At 40.4% G+C, this 18,277-nt stretch overlaps 3 protein-coding genes across 9 annotated transcripts in view; 2 read left to right on the plus strand and 1 right to left on the minus strand.

The window, feature by feature from the left end:
- The first annotated feature begins 426 nt into the window (after positions 1-426).
- Positions 427-3,511, plus strand: LOC132703861 (protein transport protein Sec61 subunit alpha). Its single transcript, XM_060673375.1, has 5 exons — positions 427-649; positions 744-811; positions 892-957; positions 1,016-1,226; positions 2,294-3,511. The coding sequence occupies exons 1-5, from the start codon at positions 643-645 to the stop codon at positions 3,370-3,372; spliced, it is 1,431 nt and encodes a 476-aa protein (XP_060529358.1). The 5' UTR covers positions 427-642; the 3' UTR covers positions 3,373-3,511.
- A 1,296-nt stretch (positions 3,512-4,807) lies between these two features.
- The window catches only part of LOC132702965 (solute carrier family 35 member E1 homolog), a 44,229-nt gene continuing 30,759 nt past the window's right edge, over positions 4,808-18,277 (plus strand). For 2 of the 5 annotated variants that reach the window (XR_009619004.1, XR_009619003.1), the window contains exons 1-4: positions 4,808-5,164; positions 5,219-5,553; positions 5,603-5,842; positions 5,895-6,095. Coding sequence is in view for 3 of the 5 variants with exons in the window: in XM_060671900.1 (XP_060527883.1) it covers positions 4,840-5,164; positions 5,219-5,553; positions 5,603-5,842; positions 5,895-6,029 (1,035 nt within the window). In the remaining 2 variants the exon portion in view is untranslated. Of the gene's footprint in view, positions 5,165-5,218; positions 5,554-5,602; positions 5,843-5,894; positions 6,799-18,277 lie in introns of those variants that run through there. The other 3 variants (XM_060671903.1, XM_060671900.1, XM_060671901.1) reach the window with 3 other exon arrangements.
- The window catches only part of LOC132702964 (glutamate receptor-interacting protein 1), a 126,321-nt gene continuing 115,886 nt past the window's right edge, over positions 7,843-18,277 (minus strand). Inside the window, exons 8-16 of one of the 3 annotated variants that reach the window (XM_060671899.1) lie at positions 16,058-16,284; positions 14,270-14,402; positions 13,913-14,121; positions 12,850-13,008; positions 10,982-11,101; positions 10,736-10,928; positions 9,088-9,322; positions 8,905-9,027; positions 7,843-8,034 (exon numbers count right to left, since the gene is read on the minus strand). In XM_060671899.1, the coding sequence (XP_060527882.1) occupies positions 7,969-8,034; positions 8,905-9,027; positions 9,088-9,322; positions 10,736-10,928; positions 10,982-11,101; positions 12,850-13,008; positions 13,913-14,121; positions 14,270-14,402; positions 16,058-16,284 (1,465 nt within the window). In that variant the 3' untranslated portion in view covers positions 7,843-7,968. The remainder of the gene's footprint in view (positions 8,035-8,904; positions 9,028-9,087; positions 9,323-10,735; positions 10,929-10,981; positions 11,102-12,849; positions 13,009-13,912; positions 14,122-14,269; positions 14,403-16,057; positions 16,285-18,277) is intronic. The other 2 variants (XM_060671898.1, XM_060671897.1) reach the window with 2 other exon arrangements.

The raw sequence follows: 18,277 nt of genomic DNA on the forward strand, positions 1-18,277 counted from the left end.
GGGCGGATTTAAATAATGCAACCGAGCCCCAGAGGATCGGTTTGGTAAGTTCTATTTATACACAGACCATATAAAATTACAATTTTTTTAAGAAACTTAAACCACAAAAATATTTCCATGTTTTCTCGTAATTCCCTATATGTTTGCTACGTCGCTCCGATATCTTGTTCTTTTTCTTTTCTTGTTTCGGTAATTATTCGAGTATCTAAGGATAGCATTACAATACCGATCTGTGCTCTGTGAAACCTAATCTTTGTACAGTACGTTGAGTGCTAAAAATAAACAAAATAATACGCTCAAAACACTAATAAGATATTGCTTTGTCCTGGCCGAATGGCGGTCGCAAATAACGGCGAAATTTTCAAAAACTGTAATCCGCGTCGTGTGTCGTCGCGCTCGTAGCTTAGGCAACCACCATTGGTCCGTCATCGTGCCACCGTTCGCCAACATCATCGGTCACGTGACCGCAGACTTTGCTACGTGTTCGGCGTGCGGGCCAAAAATCTCGTTTCACCTAGCGAAGTACCGTAGTTTTCGGAGTTGGAAGTGCCACGAAGTGGAAGTACCTAACAGAAGTGTCGCTCGCGTGCCAGCCAAAATTTGCCCCGATCGACGCCCGATTCTCGTAAATAACCCATCGAGATGGGTAGTAAGTATTTCGTTTATTATTGGGGAATAACGGCAATAACCTCAATTCCGAAACCCACTTCTATTATATGTTGACGATCCCGTTATTTTTGCAGTAAAATTCTTGGAAGTTATCAAGCCCTTTTGCAGCATTCTGCCGGAGATAGCTAAACCCGAGAGGAAGGCAAGTGCAGTTTTGGTTTTGGGACGCTAACATATTGTTATTGGATCGTTTAACCTGTTAAACATTTCTTCCTTCCGCAGATCCAGTTCAGGGAAAAGGTGCTATGGACGGCGATAACGTTATTTATATTTCTGGTGTGCTGCCAGGTGAGTTATTTAAATGCGTCAAGTTTAATGGAAGGAACGAAAAGTGCCGTTTTTGCAGATACCTCTGTTCGGCATCATGAGCTCCGACTCTGCCGATCCTTTCTATTGGATCCGCGTCATTCTCGCGTCAAACAGAGGCACCCTCATGGAACTCGGCATATCGCCCATTGTAACGTCCGGGCTGATCATGCAGCTGTTGGCGGGCGCGAAAATTATAGAAGTCGGGGACACTCCGAAAGACCGGGCCTTGTTTAACGGTGCCCAAAAATGTAAGTACCGATTTAGTAAAACTGAGTGGAAAAGTAGTGGAAAATCTGAAAACAAGGGAAATTAGGAATGACCTTGTTAAGCATTCTAATCATTTAATCAAAGTTGATAAGCCGAGAATCATGGAGATTATAGTACATGTGTGTGGAAATTACGTTTTGCATGAAAAAATAAGGAAATTGTTTCGTGTGAATAATATTCCCTGACTGATTTTGTTGAAATTTTGTAGGATTATCAGTTGGTATGACGGGCTCCTTGAATATTGATTAGAATAAAATTTGAAAGTGCAGTGAATTAGAATTTTTTTACCAGTTTAATTTTTAATAATGTTTTTGATTGGTCTTGCAATAATATTTTGTATAAACACGGAAAAGTCAAAATTTTGTATTTTCGGTACACAAGATGAATTGAATAAATTAAATTTTGATGTAACCATTTATATTAATAAGAAAAAATTAATTTACGAAAACGAAATTAAATATTTGGGTGTTGTATTTGATTCAAATTAGACGTTTTACACGTACGCGGATTGCATAACGAACACATCTTCAAGAAATATTAATTTTATATTTGGAATGAGGAAAAATGAAAGGAACATCAATTTTTTTTAAACAGCGTGTCCTATATATTATTCGCTTAAATCGTAAATAATTTTTTTCAAATATATATAGTTTATTGACGTTGACAAAATGGTCAAGTCTATCTTGATAGCAACCATATAATCTATGTTTGCAATTTTTTTTAACAATATTCTACTTTTGACAACTGATCGAAACTAAAGACCTGCAGCGTAAGTTAAATAACTTAGGATATTTCAAATGGATTATACCGAGGAAGAAAAACGACAAATAATAAAATTACATTATTCAAACAATAAATGATATTTTTATGAATTTGTTTACCGGTGTACACACCAGAGTGATCAATTTTCATCATTTTCCGGTCAAGAAGTACGCAAATGTGTTTTTTTTTAATTATTATGACGATATTTTTATGATTTCGTCTTTAGCCGTGTACACACGAGCCTTGACGATTTTTTTGTACCTTGCATAACGTACGTCCTTCGCAGTGTTCGGCATGGTCATCACCGTCGGCCAGGCGATAGTCTACGTGATGACCGGCATGTACGGCGACCCGGCCGAGATCGGCGCCGGCGTCTGCCTCCTGATCATCATTCAGCTCTTCGTCGCCGGCCTCATCGTCCTCCTCCTCGACGAGCTGCTCCAAAAGGGCTACGGCCTCGGCAGCGGCATCTCTCTCTTCATCGCCACCAACATATGCGAGACGATCATTTGGAAGGCGTTCTCGCCCGCCACCGTCAACACCGGCCGCGGTACCGAGTTCGAGGGCGCCGTCATCGCCCTGTTCCACCTGCTCACCACGCGTCAGGACAAGATCCGTGCCCTCCGCGAGGCCTTCTACCGCCAAAACCTGCCCAACCTCATGAACCTCCTCGCCACCGTCCTCGTCTTCGCCATAGTCATCTACTTCCAAGGGTTCCGGGTCGATTTGCCCATCAAAAGCGCCCGTTACCGCGGCCAATACTCAAGCTACCCGATCAAACTCTTCTACACGTCCAACATCCCGATCATCCTCCAATCCGCCCTCGTCTCCAACCTCTACGTCATCTCGCAAATGTTGGCGGTCAAATTCCAGGGCAACATCCTCATCAATTTGCTCGGGGTGTGGGCGGACGTGGGGGGCGGCGGCCCGGCCCGATCTTACCCGATCGGCGGTCTCTGTTACTACCTCTCGCCTCCCGAAAGCGTCAGTCATATAGTGGAGGACCCCGTCCACGCGATCCTCTACATTATCTTCATGCTCGGCTCGTGCGCGTTCTTTTCGAAGACGTGGATCGAGGTGTCGGGCAGTTCGGCCAAGGACGTCGCCAAACAGCTCAAAGAGCAGCAGATGGTGATGCGCGGTCATCGCGATAACTCGATGATCCACGAGCTGAACCGATATATCCCGACGGCGGCCGCGTTCGGGGGCCTGTGCATCGGCGCTTTGTCCGTATTGGCCGATTTTTTGGGCGCGATCGGATCGGGCACCGGGATCCTGCTCGCCGTCACCATCATCTATCAGTACTTCGAGATATTCGTCAAGGAACAGAGCGAGATGGGCGGGATGGGGGCGCTGCTGTTTTAAGTGCGCGCGCGCGGTCGCGGTTGTTTCGAGCGTCGTTTCGTATCGTTTCTCTATTTCTGTTAGGGTTTGTTTTTTTCATTTTTATCGTCATTTCCGTCGCGTGATTGATTTTGTAAATGTAATTTATTCGATTAATAGATCGTTTCATATTTCGCGTTTTTTTTTTTTTACACGACCAAATGTCAAGGTCATCCAAGACGTGAGACGGTAAAAACTGTCGTCACTATTTTGGAGTCTAGAATCACGATAAAAGTGTTTCATAACCGTACGAGTGTCTAAATGAGCAAAAATCTCTTTTCTTGCGGCCATAAGATGACCCATGTTACCGGAAAAAAGTGTCATCATTATTTTGGGGTCTAGAATCACGCTATATGCGTTTGGTAACCGTGTCAATGTCGTCGAAATAAGCCAATTTTTCTTTGTTCGCGACCTAATGCATTAGACGATGTTGAAGTCGTCGAAGAAATGAGACTGTATAAACTGTCATCACTATTTTGGGCTCTAGAATCACGCTAAATGCGTTTTGTAACCGTGACAATGTCGAAATAAGCAAAGAACTATTTTTTTTCACACGACCAAATGCATTATATGATGTCCAAGTCGTCTAAGACATAAGAAGGTAAAAACTGTCATCACTATTTTGGGGTCTAGGATCACCTTAAACGGGTTTAATAACCGTGGTAGTGTCGAAATGAGCAAAGATCTTTTTTTTTTGCAGCCAAACGACATCACTATTTTAGGGTCTACAATAACGCAAAGTGTGTTTTGCAACCGTGGCAGTGTCGGAATAAGCAAAGATCTGTTTTTTTTGCGCCCTAACTGACGATATCAAAGTCCTCCAAGATATAAGACCCACGATTTTTTGTTTTTTCTTTTACCGTAAGAGTTTCGAAAATAGCAAAGATCCGTTTTTTTTTCTCGGGACGAAACCTATCCCAAACAATATCAAAGTCTCACGTAAGACGACCCTACTTTTCAAATTTTCAATCATTGCTTCCACCATAAGAATTCCAATATTGGCAAAGATCTGCTTTATTTTTTCGCAGTTAAACGTGGCGATATCAAAATCTTCCAAGACATGAGACCATCCATACACTTTTTACGATTTTGTTTTACAACCGTAGGAGTGCCGAAATGGACAAAGTTTTTTTTTGCGAGCGTATCCAACGATGTCTTTTTCTCTGTTTTGGCTCCAGTGGTAAAAACTTTCATTACTGATTTTCGTGTCGATAAAAGTTTAGAAATTCACAAAGATCTGTGCGTGTCTGTGTTCTTTTTTATCAATGCCAAATCTATTATTAACCAATGTTAGACTAGCGAAACAAATTCCGCCATTGTTTGTCGTTATTGTTGGTCCGTGCTCAACAGGAATGTTGGTCGGTCTGTGATCGAAATGTCAAAATGGGCGAATGTTTCGTCAGGCTCCTCAAGTCGAGTTATTCTATGATGTAAACGTAGAAATGCAGTATGGCAGATCGTAAGCAGAGCAGGGAGGTCTGTACGATCGTACTTTTGTGCGTTTTGTGGTACGCCGTAAGTTCTACGAACAATGTCGTGGGCAAAACGGTGCTCAGCGAGTTTCCGTATCCCATGACGATGACGATGGTCCAGCTGCTGTCCATAACTGTTCTGAGCGGGCCACTTTTCAACATATGGGGCGTGAGAAAATACGCGGGCATGTCGTGGCAATACTACCTCAAGCTGATCGTGCCGCTGGCTTTCGGAAAATTCGTGGCGTCGGTGTTTTCGCACGTCAGCATATGGAAAGTGCCGGTGTCCTACGCGCACACAGGTTAGCGGTGAACGTAGCGTCGACGGAGGCGCAAACAACGTCGTGATGTTTTAGTGAAAGCGACGATGCCCCTTTTCACCGTCGTCCTTTCGAGGATAATAATGGGTGAGAGACAGACGAGTAAAGTGTACCTGAGTCTGATTCCCATTATCGCGGGCGTAGCTATAGCGACTTTAACCGAGATAAGCTTCGATCTCGTTGGGTTGATCAGCGCGTTGGTGGCGACCGCCGGCTTTTCCCTACAGAATATATTCTCGAAGAAAGTGCTGAGGGATACCAATGTGCATCATTTGAGGCTGTTGCACATCCTCGGCAGACTCGCTCTGGTTATGTTTCTGCCCGTGTGGGCGTACATCGACTTGAGGTCCTTGTGGAACGACAAGTCAGTGGTGAGACGGTCCCATCGAACTTTTATTCATTTCTAATCGTCGCTTGTAGGCCTACCAAGACTACAGGGTAATAGCGTTGCTTATTGTCGACGGCGTCCTCAATTGGCTGCAGAATATTGTAGCTTTTAGCGTTTTGTCGCTGGTGACGCCTCTGACTTACGCGGTGGCGAACTGCAGCAAACGCATATTCGTGATAGCCGTTTCGTTGTTCGTCCTGGGCAATCCGGTCACCCGGTTGAACGTTTGCGGAATGCTGACCGCCATTTTCGGGGTGCTCTTCTACAACAAGGTATTTCGCGCTAAACTGCATCGAGGGAAAACCACGGTTGTTGATTTTTTAGGCGAAATACGACCAGAGACGCGGGGAGAAGACGGTTTTGCCTTACGCCGAGAAGAACCAGCACATCAACAACAATTTCAGCTACAGCAGTTACAACAGCAATACGAGAACGAAAGGTAACTTGTTGTTTTCGTGAAGCGGAAGGCGGAACATGGAATTCGACATCGGGAAGCTCAAACCGTAGTAATATTAGGAGATTGAGGTTAGTGCTAGTCAGATAGGCGATAAATAATTCGATTGTATTTATTGATTTTAGTCGGGACTCGCTTTGTACATAAGATTCCCAATGAATGAATTTTTTCCTATGCATACTTTTCGATATACAGGGTGTCAAACTGTGGGGTTCTTAGTGATTATCTTAGAAATCGTTTGAGGTATCCATATCGGATATATCTGAGGATATAAATGTGCGCTCCTGATTTTTTTACCAATTTCAAGTGTTTTTTTTTTAAGGGAAACTTTCTCGTCTCTCGAATATTTTTTGTGCTTTGTTTCGATTCTGGCGAAGAAAAAAACACCGCCACGCAAAAACCGCGCGCCACTGACTTTATTACGAATTTCTCTTTTTTCTCAAATGAAAAACGCAACTTTTTGTTCTCTAAAATTTTTTTCGCATTTTGATTCGTTTTCCTTCGTGACCCTATCCACATTTTTGACTAAAAAAAAGTGAGCGCCACTGACTTTCACGAATTTTATTTTTTTTTAAATTTAGGCAAGTAAAAATGCAACTTTCTCGTCTATTCAATTTTTTCCTTATTTTGCTTCGTTTTTGAGAAAAAAAAACAAGCCCGATCGGCACTTTTGACCACAAAATATGTGCGCCACTGGCATTTTTACCGATATCAATTTATATTTCAAATTAGGCAATTAAAAACGCAACTATTTGAACCGTATCGACATTTTTTACGAAAAAAAAAATCTATGCCCCACTGATATTTTCACGAATTTCTTTTTTTTTTTTTAAATTAGGCAATTAAGACGAGAGGAAAAAAGAATTATTGCATATCTTTCATTGCCAACAAACGCTATATTGCTTGGAATGTGGCAGTTTTATGTGTAGTGACAAGGGGCTCGTTTAGCATGGATTAAATTAAAATTATAAAGTGCAGTGGCATACCGGAAGGGCGCCCTATCGAATATTTTTGTCAAAAAATGTGCGCCATTGGCTTTTTACCAAGTTTTTTTTTCAATTTAGGCAATTAAAAAGTAAAATTTTTTCGTCTCTTGAATTTTTTCGTGTTTTACTTTCTTTTCGATGGACAAAACATTAATGCATGTGTTTAGTTGCTAAAACAGTTTGATACCGTGTACCTTGAAAACCCACAAGCCCATGTTCATACAAAGAAATCTTCTTTTTTCATCTACAATCACCCCGCATATTTAGGTATTATTAGATAATATAAATATGTACTTAAATTTGGATAATAGGTTAAATATATTTATTTGTACAGGTGAATTGTTCTAAATTTTATCTACGTTACGCAATAAATAAATTACGATTTTAGGGAAAAAAATCCTGGCTTTTGTAACCGTTTTTAACGTTTGACCGTAATCCAAGGTTGCCGGCTCGTGTTTCGTTACTTTCCGTTAATACAGCGTAATAGAAACTAATCAAACACGAACCGGCAACGCTGGATTACGGTCTTATTTCGTAAAAACTGACGGTAGCTATCGAAAAAATTTTTTTTGTGTTTGCTATCTTGCAGCTTACGTATTTTGTAGACGGGGAAGGGTTCCTAGATATTAAAATTTTTTGTAAAATGTGGCCTATTTTTGAAAATTGACGAGTTTTCGCGATAAATTCCCCAAGAAATGATCTCCATTTTTCCACATCGCGTACTTTTCCGGTTAAATCAGATAAATATGGCAGTCCGGCAACGTTGCGCAGTCAAAATTTCCCCTTCTACCGAACACGTAAAGGCATAACCCAAAATAAAACCGCCCCACGTTTAATCTCAATCTTTATTAACGGAATTTATATAATTCTTGTAAATACGGATACAATATTCAACTAAGAATAAAAAATAAATATTTTACGATACACCCCTGGAATTTTCTCGTTCAAACCGGATAACCTACAAAGTCTTCGTTATGGTGTTCTGTGTCGCGGACAGCGCCATCTTGGACACGCCGTGTAGATCCTGCAACGGAGAAAATGGCGAGTCATTTCCCCCCCTCCGCCCCATGGCGGTCAAACGACGGGTCACATGGACGATTTAGCGCGATTTTTCGACTGTAATAACCAAACCCACATAAGTCGGTCCTAGATAGTCGGGTTAGTTTTAAATTCGTCGACAAAAACTTCAAAATCTAGCAAAGAATCTTTTAGTATGACTAATGGACAAAAATTGTGGGTTACCTCGCTGTTAGGGACAAATCGCAAGTTCCGACAACGTCGCTGAGATCGGACTCTAATTTTGCCGGTCTGTGATGTATCTAATCTTTCCGGTCTCTGTGTGAAGAATAATCTCTCGAAATATCAACGGGTCTGTTTGGTTTTTACACAGAAATAACAAAAAAGTTCAAGTTGAGTCAAGAAAAACCGGTTAAAGGATAAAAAACGGCAGAAAGTGTTGCGGATCGCGATATGCGTGCCCAGGGTGTCGATTTACTTATAATTTCGGTGTAAGAAAGGCTTTCGTGTTTGTGCTGCGTGTTATTTAATTCATTTGTGACGCACCAGATACTGAACCCGGCAATGAAAACAAGCTTTAGTAAGGCCTCATAGAAAGAAAATGTTTTGAATACTGGGGTGTGAATTAAAATCGAGTCAAAGGATTAATCGTCGAAAAGTTGTTTATAGCTTTATTCTCGTTTAACGTTTAAAAAGTCGTATATGTGGGCATATATACGATTTTTTGCGACCTGTAAAGAGTTAATTAATATTTTCAGAAAAAACGCATTTTAATGTTCAAAAATATTTTTTTAAAAATTTCCTCGAAAGGTAGGTGTTATTATTGTCAGCAAAGTCGTGCTAGATCGTCAATCTGACCCAACGCGATCGTTCTCACTTTCTCTGAGGAATGGGCCAGGTAGGGATTCCTAGCGACGATCAGCTCGAGTCGGTCACCGGCCGAAGCGATCAGCGGCACCGTCAGGCAACAATCGAACTCCACGGTTTTCGTGTCATTTACCTGAAAGTTTGTCGTCCCGCCCGTTTACCTCCTAGGAGTTAATTTTCAATTCGAACCCACCTGGACGATCCTGTCGTAGGGCCTGAGCAGCCCGACGATATCCGCGGGCCCGCCCTTGCGTATTCGGTTTATGTACACGCCTTTGACGTAGAGACCGTCGCTCACGCTGAACCCGTAGTCGTCATAAATGGAGTCCTTGTACAGGGTCACGTGGTAGATCTCGTTGTCGAGGATGTTTTCGGCACTGCACGAGCCCGATATCCGTTCCACGGCGCCCCCTGACTGGTTGTAGTGGCTGCAATGCAACGCAGCTACCGAAAACCCGTTACGACAACCGTAGTAAATAAGAAATAACACTAAACCTGTCGGCTAGTCCGAATTATGCGTGTTACCATATCCTACTTCCTTATGCGCCTTAATTTTTATGGTCTCGTGGCTTCTCTTTCGATATTACAACAGTTTTAAACTAATCGACACTTTAAATTAACACACGTAAAAATATCCTTTTCTTTAATTCTCCGTCATCGGTCAACTCTGCCAGTGCCGTTCGGCCAAAATGCTGAGGTTAGAAAACAAGCGTCAACTTAAATAAAAGCAATTTTCTATGGGATTAGTCACACTTATTAATTTGACGAACAAAAAACTGATTGAATTAAACACGCGCATAAGTGACTGAAGTACAGAACCGAATGACTTTGGTCTGGCCAGAAGCACAGATCACGCTTCTCATCGAGACATAGACTATTAAAATTTTAAAAAAGCAAACACTTGGATTATTTTTTCATATAATCGGCAGTATGGTCGTCCCGGACATTGCATTGGTGTTTTTTAAATTTATTCTAAAAAATGAATAAAGAAGCGCATTTTAAATGGCAAAGTTTCCGTATCATAAATAAAATTTTTGGAGAAAAAACTATGCAAATTCGTCAAAATATCGACGGCTAAAGTTAAGTTGGAATAGGAAACATGCATGTTTTTCAAACATGGATAATTATCGCCTACCTTTCACATCTGAAAAAACACTGCATATAAGGGTTCACGGTGACTTACAGACATTGAAGATACATAAGTCGGGTATTTTGGACCACCGCATATCACCTAGCTAATTTTGTATGTGCCTACAAGGGTGAGCGATCGTTTGTTCTGCGTAATACGTACGTTTAATATCATTTATGCGACCACTTCGATAATAAAGCGACTTTAAACTAATCCACACTGGCAATATATTTTTTTCCCGACATTGGGCAGCATGCCAGGATCGTTCGCCCAAAATGCTAAGTTAGGAAATAAATGCAGACTTGCGACGACTAAGGCACACTTGTTTAGCGATTCCTTAGCTCAATAAATCAAAACTAAATTAAATACGTGGGATAAGTCGACAAAAGACCAGTACTATGGTTCAGTTCGAAGTAGGCCTCAACACGTAATTAACAATGTCAACTGGCGAATCTTGGTTGGCCATAAAACGAAAGAAAAGAAGTTTTAGTTCACAGCCAATATATTTGGTAATATTAATGGTTCAGGGGTTTTCATCGATTCAAAGTGGTTTCTCGGGATGTTGTAAATATGTTGCCGTGGCTTACGCAAAGTTACATGATTTTAAAAAATGAAATTCAGTTACTATTGGGCAAATTGAGTAAGCGTTTCCTTCAACGTTAAAATCGTAAAACGCCCGTTTTTGGCTTGCATTGTCGACATCCCGACTTACTTCACGGCGTTGCCAGAATTGTATTTCGGCAGCGGGAGCGGGCTCGGACAAAACAACTCCTCCGTGTCGGAGTAGTATTGCAATTCGGAGTGTCTCTTTTTGTTTTTCGTCAGCGTCGAATCCTTGTCGTGGTCGTGGACCGGGTCCTGATAGGACAGGGGCTCGCTGAGCACGCTCTCGACGTCCTTTAACTCTGAAAAAGGCGCTGCATACCGATATTTTACGAACCACCGGGAGGACCCTTACCCGCCCCGTTCTCTGTTTGTGTGTCGACGGTGTTGCTGTCCCAGGAATGTATCGCGCTGTCGACACTCATCAAACCCGGACTGGAATAGTTGCACCGTGGCTCTTCCAGAATCGCGTTCTCTGCAAACCGAACGGGAAAACGGGTTCAATTCTATTTCTGTGGTAGATCACGGATAGAAAAATTGTGAATTGGCGCTACTCCAGCTGTTTACGGCGTCTTTCAAGCCCGGTTCCTAAAACTCCCATTTCTACACGTATTTTAAGCTGATAAAAATTACAGTTGATGGGTCACGGACCAGTAAGTCTGCTGTTGACAACTGTCAATCTTCAGACCAATAACAAAAATATACTTTTAATTGGTAATTTTTGACAATGTAATTTTTAAAAAATCTACGTCACTACTGTCAAAATATCCCGACGTCAAGTTGAAGCACGTTCACAGAACAGGTAGGAGCACAGTTATTAGGTGACTTACCTGACCATATTTTAAGTGCCTAATAAATTCCAATATATAATTATATTAACTTATGTTTTCCCTAAAAGATGCCCGCGATCAATTGTTTTCTGTATTTTCATTTTACTAATCAGCACCCAACCTTTTTAGAAGTTTTATTGAACTTAAAATCATTGACTTTCTACCACAAAATCTTAAAATGTTACACTCGTAAAATGTAAGCTCGCCAACTTATTCTCCTTCTTATTTCCAACATTTTAACAGCTACTACCACTTTGTCCCAATAACTATTAAAAGTTGTTTAAAAAAATTTACTTTCCTTGGAGCTTTCGGAAAATCTCTGAACTTAGATACTCTTCTTTAACGCTTCATTTCATTTCATAGGGGCCCGTTTGAGTGTATATAATGATTTTTATATATTTCCTCCGATATTTTCCTATTCGTCTTTCGTCTTAACATCAAATTTATTCATCAAGTAATCTTTTCGATTGATGCAATAAAAGGACTAAATATCTTATAATAGTCGATTCCGGATGTTTCTCGGTAATTCCCTTTTTTCTGCTATAGCCGTTTTTCTTCATGACATATCGCTTCAGTTGTCTCAAATCTCAAAATGTTATAACGAAAATCAAATGTTTATTAATGCATAAAAATGCATCCTCGCCATCTTTCATCAATGACTACTCAATCCTGACACCTTGAGAACATAGAAATACCTTAATTGCTAACTACCAACGTAAAATTTATTGTTTTTTTTTTATGGTATATTATGCAACAAGTGCGGTAAACGTCATTTAACTCACGAGTTTATTTGACACGAGCGGAGCGAGTGTTTAATAAATGAATTAGTTAAAAAGTTTACCGAACGTGTTGCATACTATACTTTTTCTAAGACCGTTAGTTTTTGGGTACATTTTCGCAAAACAACACGAATACATTCACTGACATGACCGTCTCTCTGCTTTACATTTGTTGCCTTGTCCTGAGTTTGATTCCCTTTCATCACTTTCTTCATAGATAGATTCTATATCATTTCCTATCACTTTTCCTTCTATGATTAATTTGTATTATTTCCGTCTTCTTGAACTTTTTGTACGTTTTGCTCTGCTTTTTCGTGACTCGTTTTTTCGTTTTTACTATCAACCATTCACATGCTATCGCAAAATTTTAAAATCTAACACCTCACAAGTTACTACTATCCAACAACATTGGGGGCCAAATTTCTTACGATTTGGCAGTAGCCGCGTTGTTATGTTGAAATACATTTAAATTACATCTGGCTCAAGTTCAAAAGCGACATAGAAAGATGGAGATCAGATAAGAGACCTCGGGTCTTTCATGAAACATTAACCACAGTAAAAAATTCCACATCTACTAAACGAGTATATCGCTGCATGCCGAAACGCGTACTTACCCGGCTTCAGATTGCGGGCGATTTTGAGCTGTACACGATCGCCCGACGTCTGCAGCAACCGTATGGCGTCCGACAACGGTCTGTGGTCCAAGTTTTCGCCATTGATGGCCAATATCCGGTCGCCTACGTGTAACGCGCCGGTTTTCTCGGCCAGACCGCCTGAAATCGTTCGCCTTCAACCATTCGATATTAATTCAGCAGCGGCATAATATGAAAGTGACGAAAAAATATTGGCCGTCGAAATGAGAAAAATATGAGGTATATCGTGCCTCGTCGGTAATGGACGAACGGCTATAGCGTCTTGGCCCGATTGGTTTTCACACGACGAAGAAGATTGTAATGGTACCTATTTAACGTTGCCACTTCTATTTTGATTATTCCGTAGTTACGACTTACATTGAATAAAATACTAAAGAGTAAAGGTACATCCATAGTTACATATGGAAGTCAAGTATGGATGGTAAGCAAAACCTAACAACACATATTCGTATTTTGAGAGAGAAAAGTACCACGCGAGATTTTCAGAGGAAAAGAAGAGGTCGAAATATGGGAAGACAAAAACAAGATGAAAGGCAGAACGTGAAATGAATATAGCAAAAATCTGGATAAGTAAATGGAAACAAGGGACAAGAAACTGTGTCATGGGCCGCTGCTGCGTAGGGCTGGATCAAAATGAATTTTATAGTAAAGTGACTCTCCTTCTGTTTTATAAGGAGTACACCTTTTTGGTTGGTTAGTTAAATTAGGTTAGGTTAGGTAAATTAAATGTGAGGTTATTAAGTTTCTTTTTGTATAATTAGGATTTGGTTTATAATAATTAAAGAAAATAAAGACGGTCCAGCTTAAATGATGGAAGTTTTGACTCTTGATTTGTTTGTGTAATGCTTTTTGCATTTTCTATTTTTAAAATAAAGCGACATTAACTAGGATGCACTGCAGTTTTATTATTTTCCTCTAAAATTTTTCCGTAATTTTCACCCCGAAACACTAGAAAATAAGTGGAATACGATATGTGGTAGAAACCCTGCAACTTTTATTAATTTTCACGATGGACTATACGCACCTTCGGTGAGTCTAGAAAGAATGATCGGATCCGTGGAGTCCTCGCTGCTCGATATCGTGATGCCCAACGGGCCGCCATACCTGTGGAGTTCCACAGTGTAAACTACGCTATCTAGGAATAAATTGGAATTTTCCGTTTCGGTTTTTTCGATTTTTAACGTTACTATTTCGTTGTTCGAGGTTTGTAGGATGTCAAAGGCCGATTCCAGACTAAAATCAAGAAAACGTATTACGAAGCGTCCCGCTGCACTTTCCGGTATTGATCGGAGAGGCTTGCGATTATAACACCAATTTTCCGAAAGCAGAATTTTTGCGAAATAAACATTAAAAGTTTGCGGCACAAAAAGTACGACGGTACCTGAGTTGGTCTAGCGGTCTGTTGTCGATGGCCAAAATGCGATCTCCGGCGTGAAGTGTGCCGGTCCTGTGCGCTATCGAGCCCCTCCTTATTTCGGAAATGGTAAACGGTTCGTCCGGCAAGGTTTTCGAAGCTGAAAATAACGATAAAACAAAAATAATCAAAAGAAAACTCAAAAAAAGCGCTTTTTCTTCCACGAAAACGAATAAATATTGTCAATGCGCGAGTTATCATGATACGCGATAGATGGCGCGACGCAGATTAAAATCGCAGCTAGAGGTACGGCCACTTTTCCGACTGAATAAGATGTCGCTCGGTAATTTACTGATTTATTAAATTAACTATAATGGCAGTACAATCTGGCAGCTAGCGGCATTCATTCACGCATAGGAGAGCGAAGCCTAGTTCTTCTTTTTTTTGCGCACTGGACAACTGTTCAAAAGATGTGGGGCAATCATCATTGCAAACATTGCCGAGTGCGTGTCCCAAATTAATCCGTAACGATGATTTTTTACCGAACAATCAGAAAGAACCTTTAAAAATGATTTCCTTGACGGGGTTCGTAAAATAGCCACTCGAGAAATACGTTCTGAATTTCTAATATCTCGAGAGCGATTAAAACGCCGAGAGAGAGGGAGAAAAAAATACTCCGCTAATTATTCCCCACGCAGTCAGCGCTCTTTATCAGCGACACAAAGCCTCTCCGCGTTTGGAGAGGCGTTTCGGCGTGCACAAAGTCTTAACAACACCGCTTAAAAACTTACAACGTCGGCGAAAATTCGTTACGAGAGGCATTTTTTTTTGCAACGATGAACGTTTTGCAACCGAAATTTCGTGCTGGCGTCATCTCGTTGGTTTTATTGACGGGTTATGACCCAATTTTTCTTCTTTTTCGTTGACGTTACTCTAATAGGATCCCGTCCGATTCGAGTCATTCCACAAGTGTCAGATTACGATAGTAAAACAAGAATTTATACAGTAAAACTGAAGATTTTAATTTTACCTTCTTTAAATCACTTGAACTTGGGGCGTAATGGCGGAAAGGAGAAGAGAGTGGTTGAATCTGTGGCGAACATCGGCTAATTGATTTGTTTTGATGGAAGTAAAATGCCCATTTTTCCTTCACATCAGTACGAGCTCCGAAAAGACTTTAAACACCCAACATGGAAATAGGTTAGACAGCGTTTAGGATTGCAGCGTTGCCAACTTTTGGAAAATTTCCCATATTTAATGGCAAGCTATATTTTCCGAAATTAGCATTTGGTTATATAGTTATATATTGTTTCAAATAAAACGTCCATTTGGGGAAACTTCAAAGACCACACGGGAAATTTATCGCGTTTGATAAATCGAAGCGAATTTAAGGAGTCGCAAAAAAAAGTCCCTCGTAAATTTCGAGTTTTTTTTTTACGACGAATCCGGTCCCGGAGATTTTCCGATAGAGAAAGTTCGGATTAAATCGCCATAAAGGGCCGTCCTGAGTTGACCCCGGGAATCCTTCACCTGAAACTCTGATCCCGACCGTTAAGCGGCGACCCCGGCCGACCCCTCTTTATTTTCGGAGCCGCAACTTTATATACACGAGCCGGGCTCAGATATTTTCTTCTTTTCTCATCTAGAATCATCCCTTATACCCGCAATTTTAGCTTTTGTTAGACAATTAAACACGTATTTAAGTTTTTGTAATAACAATAACAAATAACAATCCCTAGGCGACATTATCTCGGTTCATCGAGATATTACCGTTTCGTCGATATGTGAGCGCCATCTAGCATGTGAATCTCGTACCTGTTATGGTGATACCCAGGCCGGGTCCCCTTTTCGCTAACCTGACGGTGAACACGCCGCTAGAGGGCACTATGGTGTCGGCGACGTCGAACTCGGTTGTCAGCGACATCTGTCGGCCGCCGGCAGAATCGCTGCCCATTTCCAAGATGGCCGTGACCTCTTGCAAGGTCAAGTTCGCCTGGTGATTCACCGAAATGATACGATCGCCCACTTGAAGACAGCCGCACCTAAAAAACGCTTTTTTAGAGGCGATCGCGTAAATCATAAATGATATTATAATTAATTAATACTATAAGAACCGCAAAGTTGGAAACAGTACTAGTTTTTTTGTGTTAACAATAAATTGCTCCGATACGGTTAATTTTGAATGATTTGTGCGGTTGTGCAATTCGTATATCGTTAATTAGTGACTAAATCTGTTCTTTGTTGTTAGGAGAACATTCGTACATTTGAGTACATCTGGAAATACCTAGCTAAAAAAAAAATTCGTCGATGACGTCACACAAAATTATCTGTTCAATGTAAATCGACCTTTACGAAGTGTAAACCACCGTACCGTACCCGCGTCCGTGTTCGGTGTTTCGTGATTTCGTCGATACGTAAACAGAGTTATTTTACGCGGATTTGCTGGGATGACGGTCCGCGAAATCAAAACAACGCGTCAGTTTTGTTTAATCCGCTTTAGATGTCCGTGTTGCGATTCGGGGACCCTCGTCGCCGTCCATATCGAAAATAACGCACTAACAAGTGCCAATATTCCCTTCTGCAAAATTAATCGGTGTTTGCTTTATCGAAATTCCGATGTTGTAAGGCAAATATTTTGCACTACTTTTACTAACCTTATTAACAAAATAAATGAGAACTAAAAGTTTAGATTTTCACGAAATTATATATATTCACATGACAATTGTTTTGACAACACCCTGTCTTTATCAAATGTAATATTATAAACTATGGTCTGTTCATAGATATAACAAAGTGACCAATTAATATTCTTTGGTTTGGTATACGACTTAGTTTAAGTTTATTTGTAATCATTCTTGTTGAATCATGTGTTGAATCGTGTGCGAATTATGCAGGAGATGCTCCCGCCCAAATGTAGAAAACACTATTCTATTGAGACTAAGGAAGTTATAAACAACGTTTATTTGACTCTCATTGAACATCAACTGTATGGAAAATTGTGAATAATCCCATTTCAGCGACGAGAAAAAGAAGCGATTTCGACATTTTCTCGACTGGAGATGAAAGTGTGAGATATAATACGGCGTAAAATTTAACTGCGATACGAGGAATAAAGCGTGCCTACATTAGATATCCTAATTAGGAGGCTTCAAAAAGATGAAACCGGTGTTAAATTGTAGCACAACTACCTTATGGAAGTGTATTCAACACATGGATCTTAGATTTTAAAAAATTGACAAAAGGCAAGTTTTAATGGAATCTTTTAGAATTCGGAAATGGCGACTGGAATATCTAGAAAAAATTAGGATTTACAGAGAACAACAAAAGCCAATTATTTACTTGGATGAAACCTGGTTCGACACTTATGATACCCCGGAAAAGGGCTGGGTTGACTCAACTGATAAGTGTAAAACAAACGCGCCATCAAAAAGAGGTAAAAATATAACTATTTTGCATGCTGGCTCTAAAGATAGTTGGACTTTCTCTGTCTGCGAAAATTATTTAAGATTATTCTTTGGATTACCATGAAGACCCCACCGCCGATTTATTTGAAAGTTGGTTTAAAAACAACTAGTTCCAAACATTCCTCCTAATAGCGTAATTGTAATGGACAATGCAAGTTATCACAGTAGACAGTTGACTAAAATCCTTTCTTCATGTGACACAAAAGCAAAAATCCAAAACTACATGTATAATAACGACATTTATTTTCACGAAGATTATACCAAAAAGCAATTAAATGAGGTTCTACAAAGCTTGAACCTACAAAAGGAATACGTCTGTGATAATTATGCAAAAAATCTAGGGCATACAGTTTTAAGGATTCCACCTTACCACTGTACATTTAATCCCATTGAACATGTTTGGCACCAACTGAAATCTGCCATTCGTCGTAACAATGTTTTCCCCGTGTTAACTCCCATGTGCTGAAACTTATAGAAACCAAAGTTTTTAACATCCTTCCACAAAGTTGGGCAAATTCTGTGAAACATATAGAAAAAGCTGAACAATCGTATATCCATATTGCAAATAATA

The sequence above is a fragment of the Cylas formicarius genome, unplaced genomic scaffold (assembly GCF_029955315.1).
Source record: "Cylas formicarius isolate icCylForm1 unplaced genomic scaffold, icCylForm1.1 PGA_scaffold_6__28_contigs__length_40554024, whole genome shotgun sequence".
NCBI lineage: Eukaryota > Metazoa > Arthropoda > Insecta > Coleoptera > Brentidae > Cylas > Cylas formicarius.

Coding starts and splice junctions, on each gene's coding strand:
- LOC132703861 (XM_060673375.1), top strand. Junction 958..1,015: donor TATTTCTGGTGTGCTGCCAG/GTGAGTTATTTA, acceptor CCGTTTTTGCAG/ATACCTCTGTTCGGCATCAT. Junction 1,227..2,293: donor GTTTAACGGTGCCCAAAAAT/GTAAGTACCGAT, acceptor CGTCCTTCGCAG/TGTTCGGCATGGTCATCACC.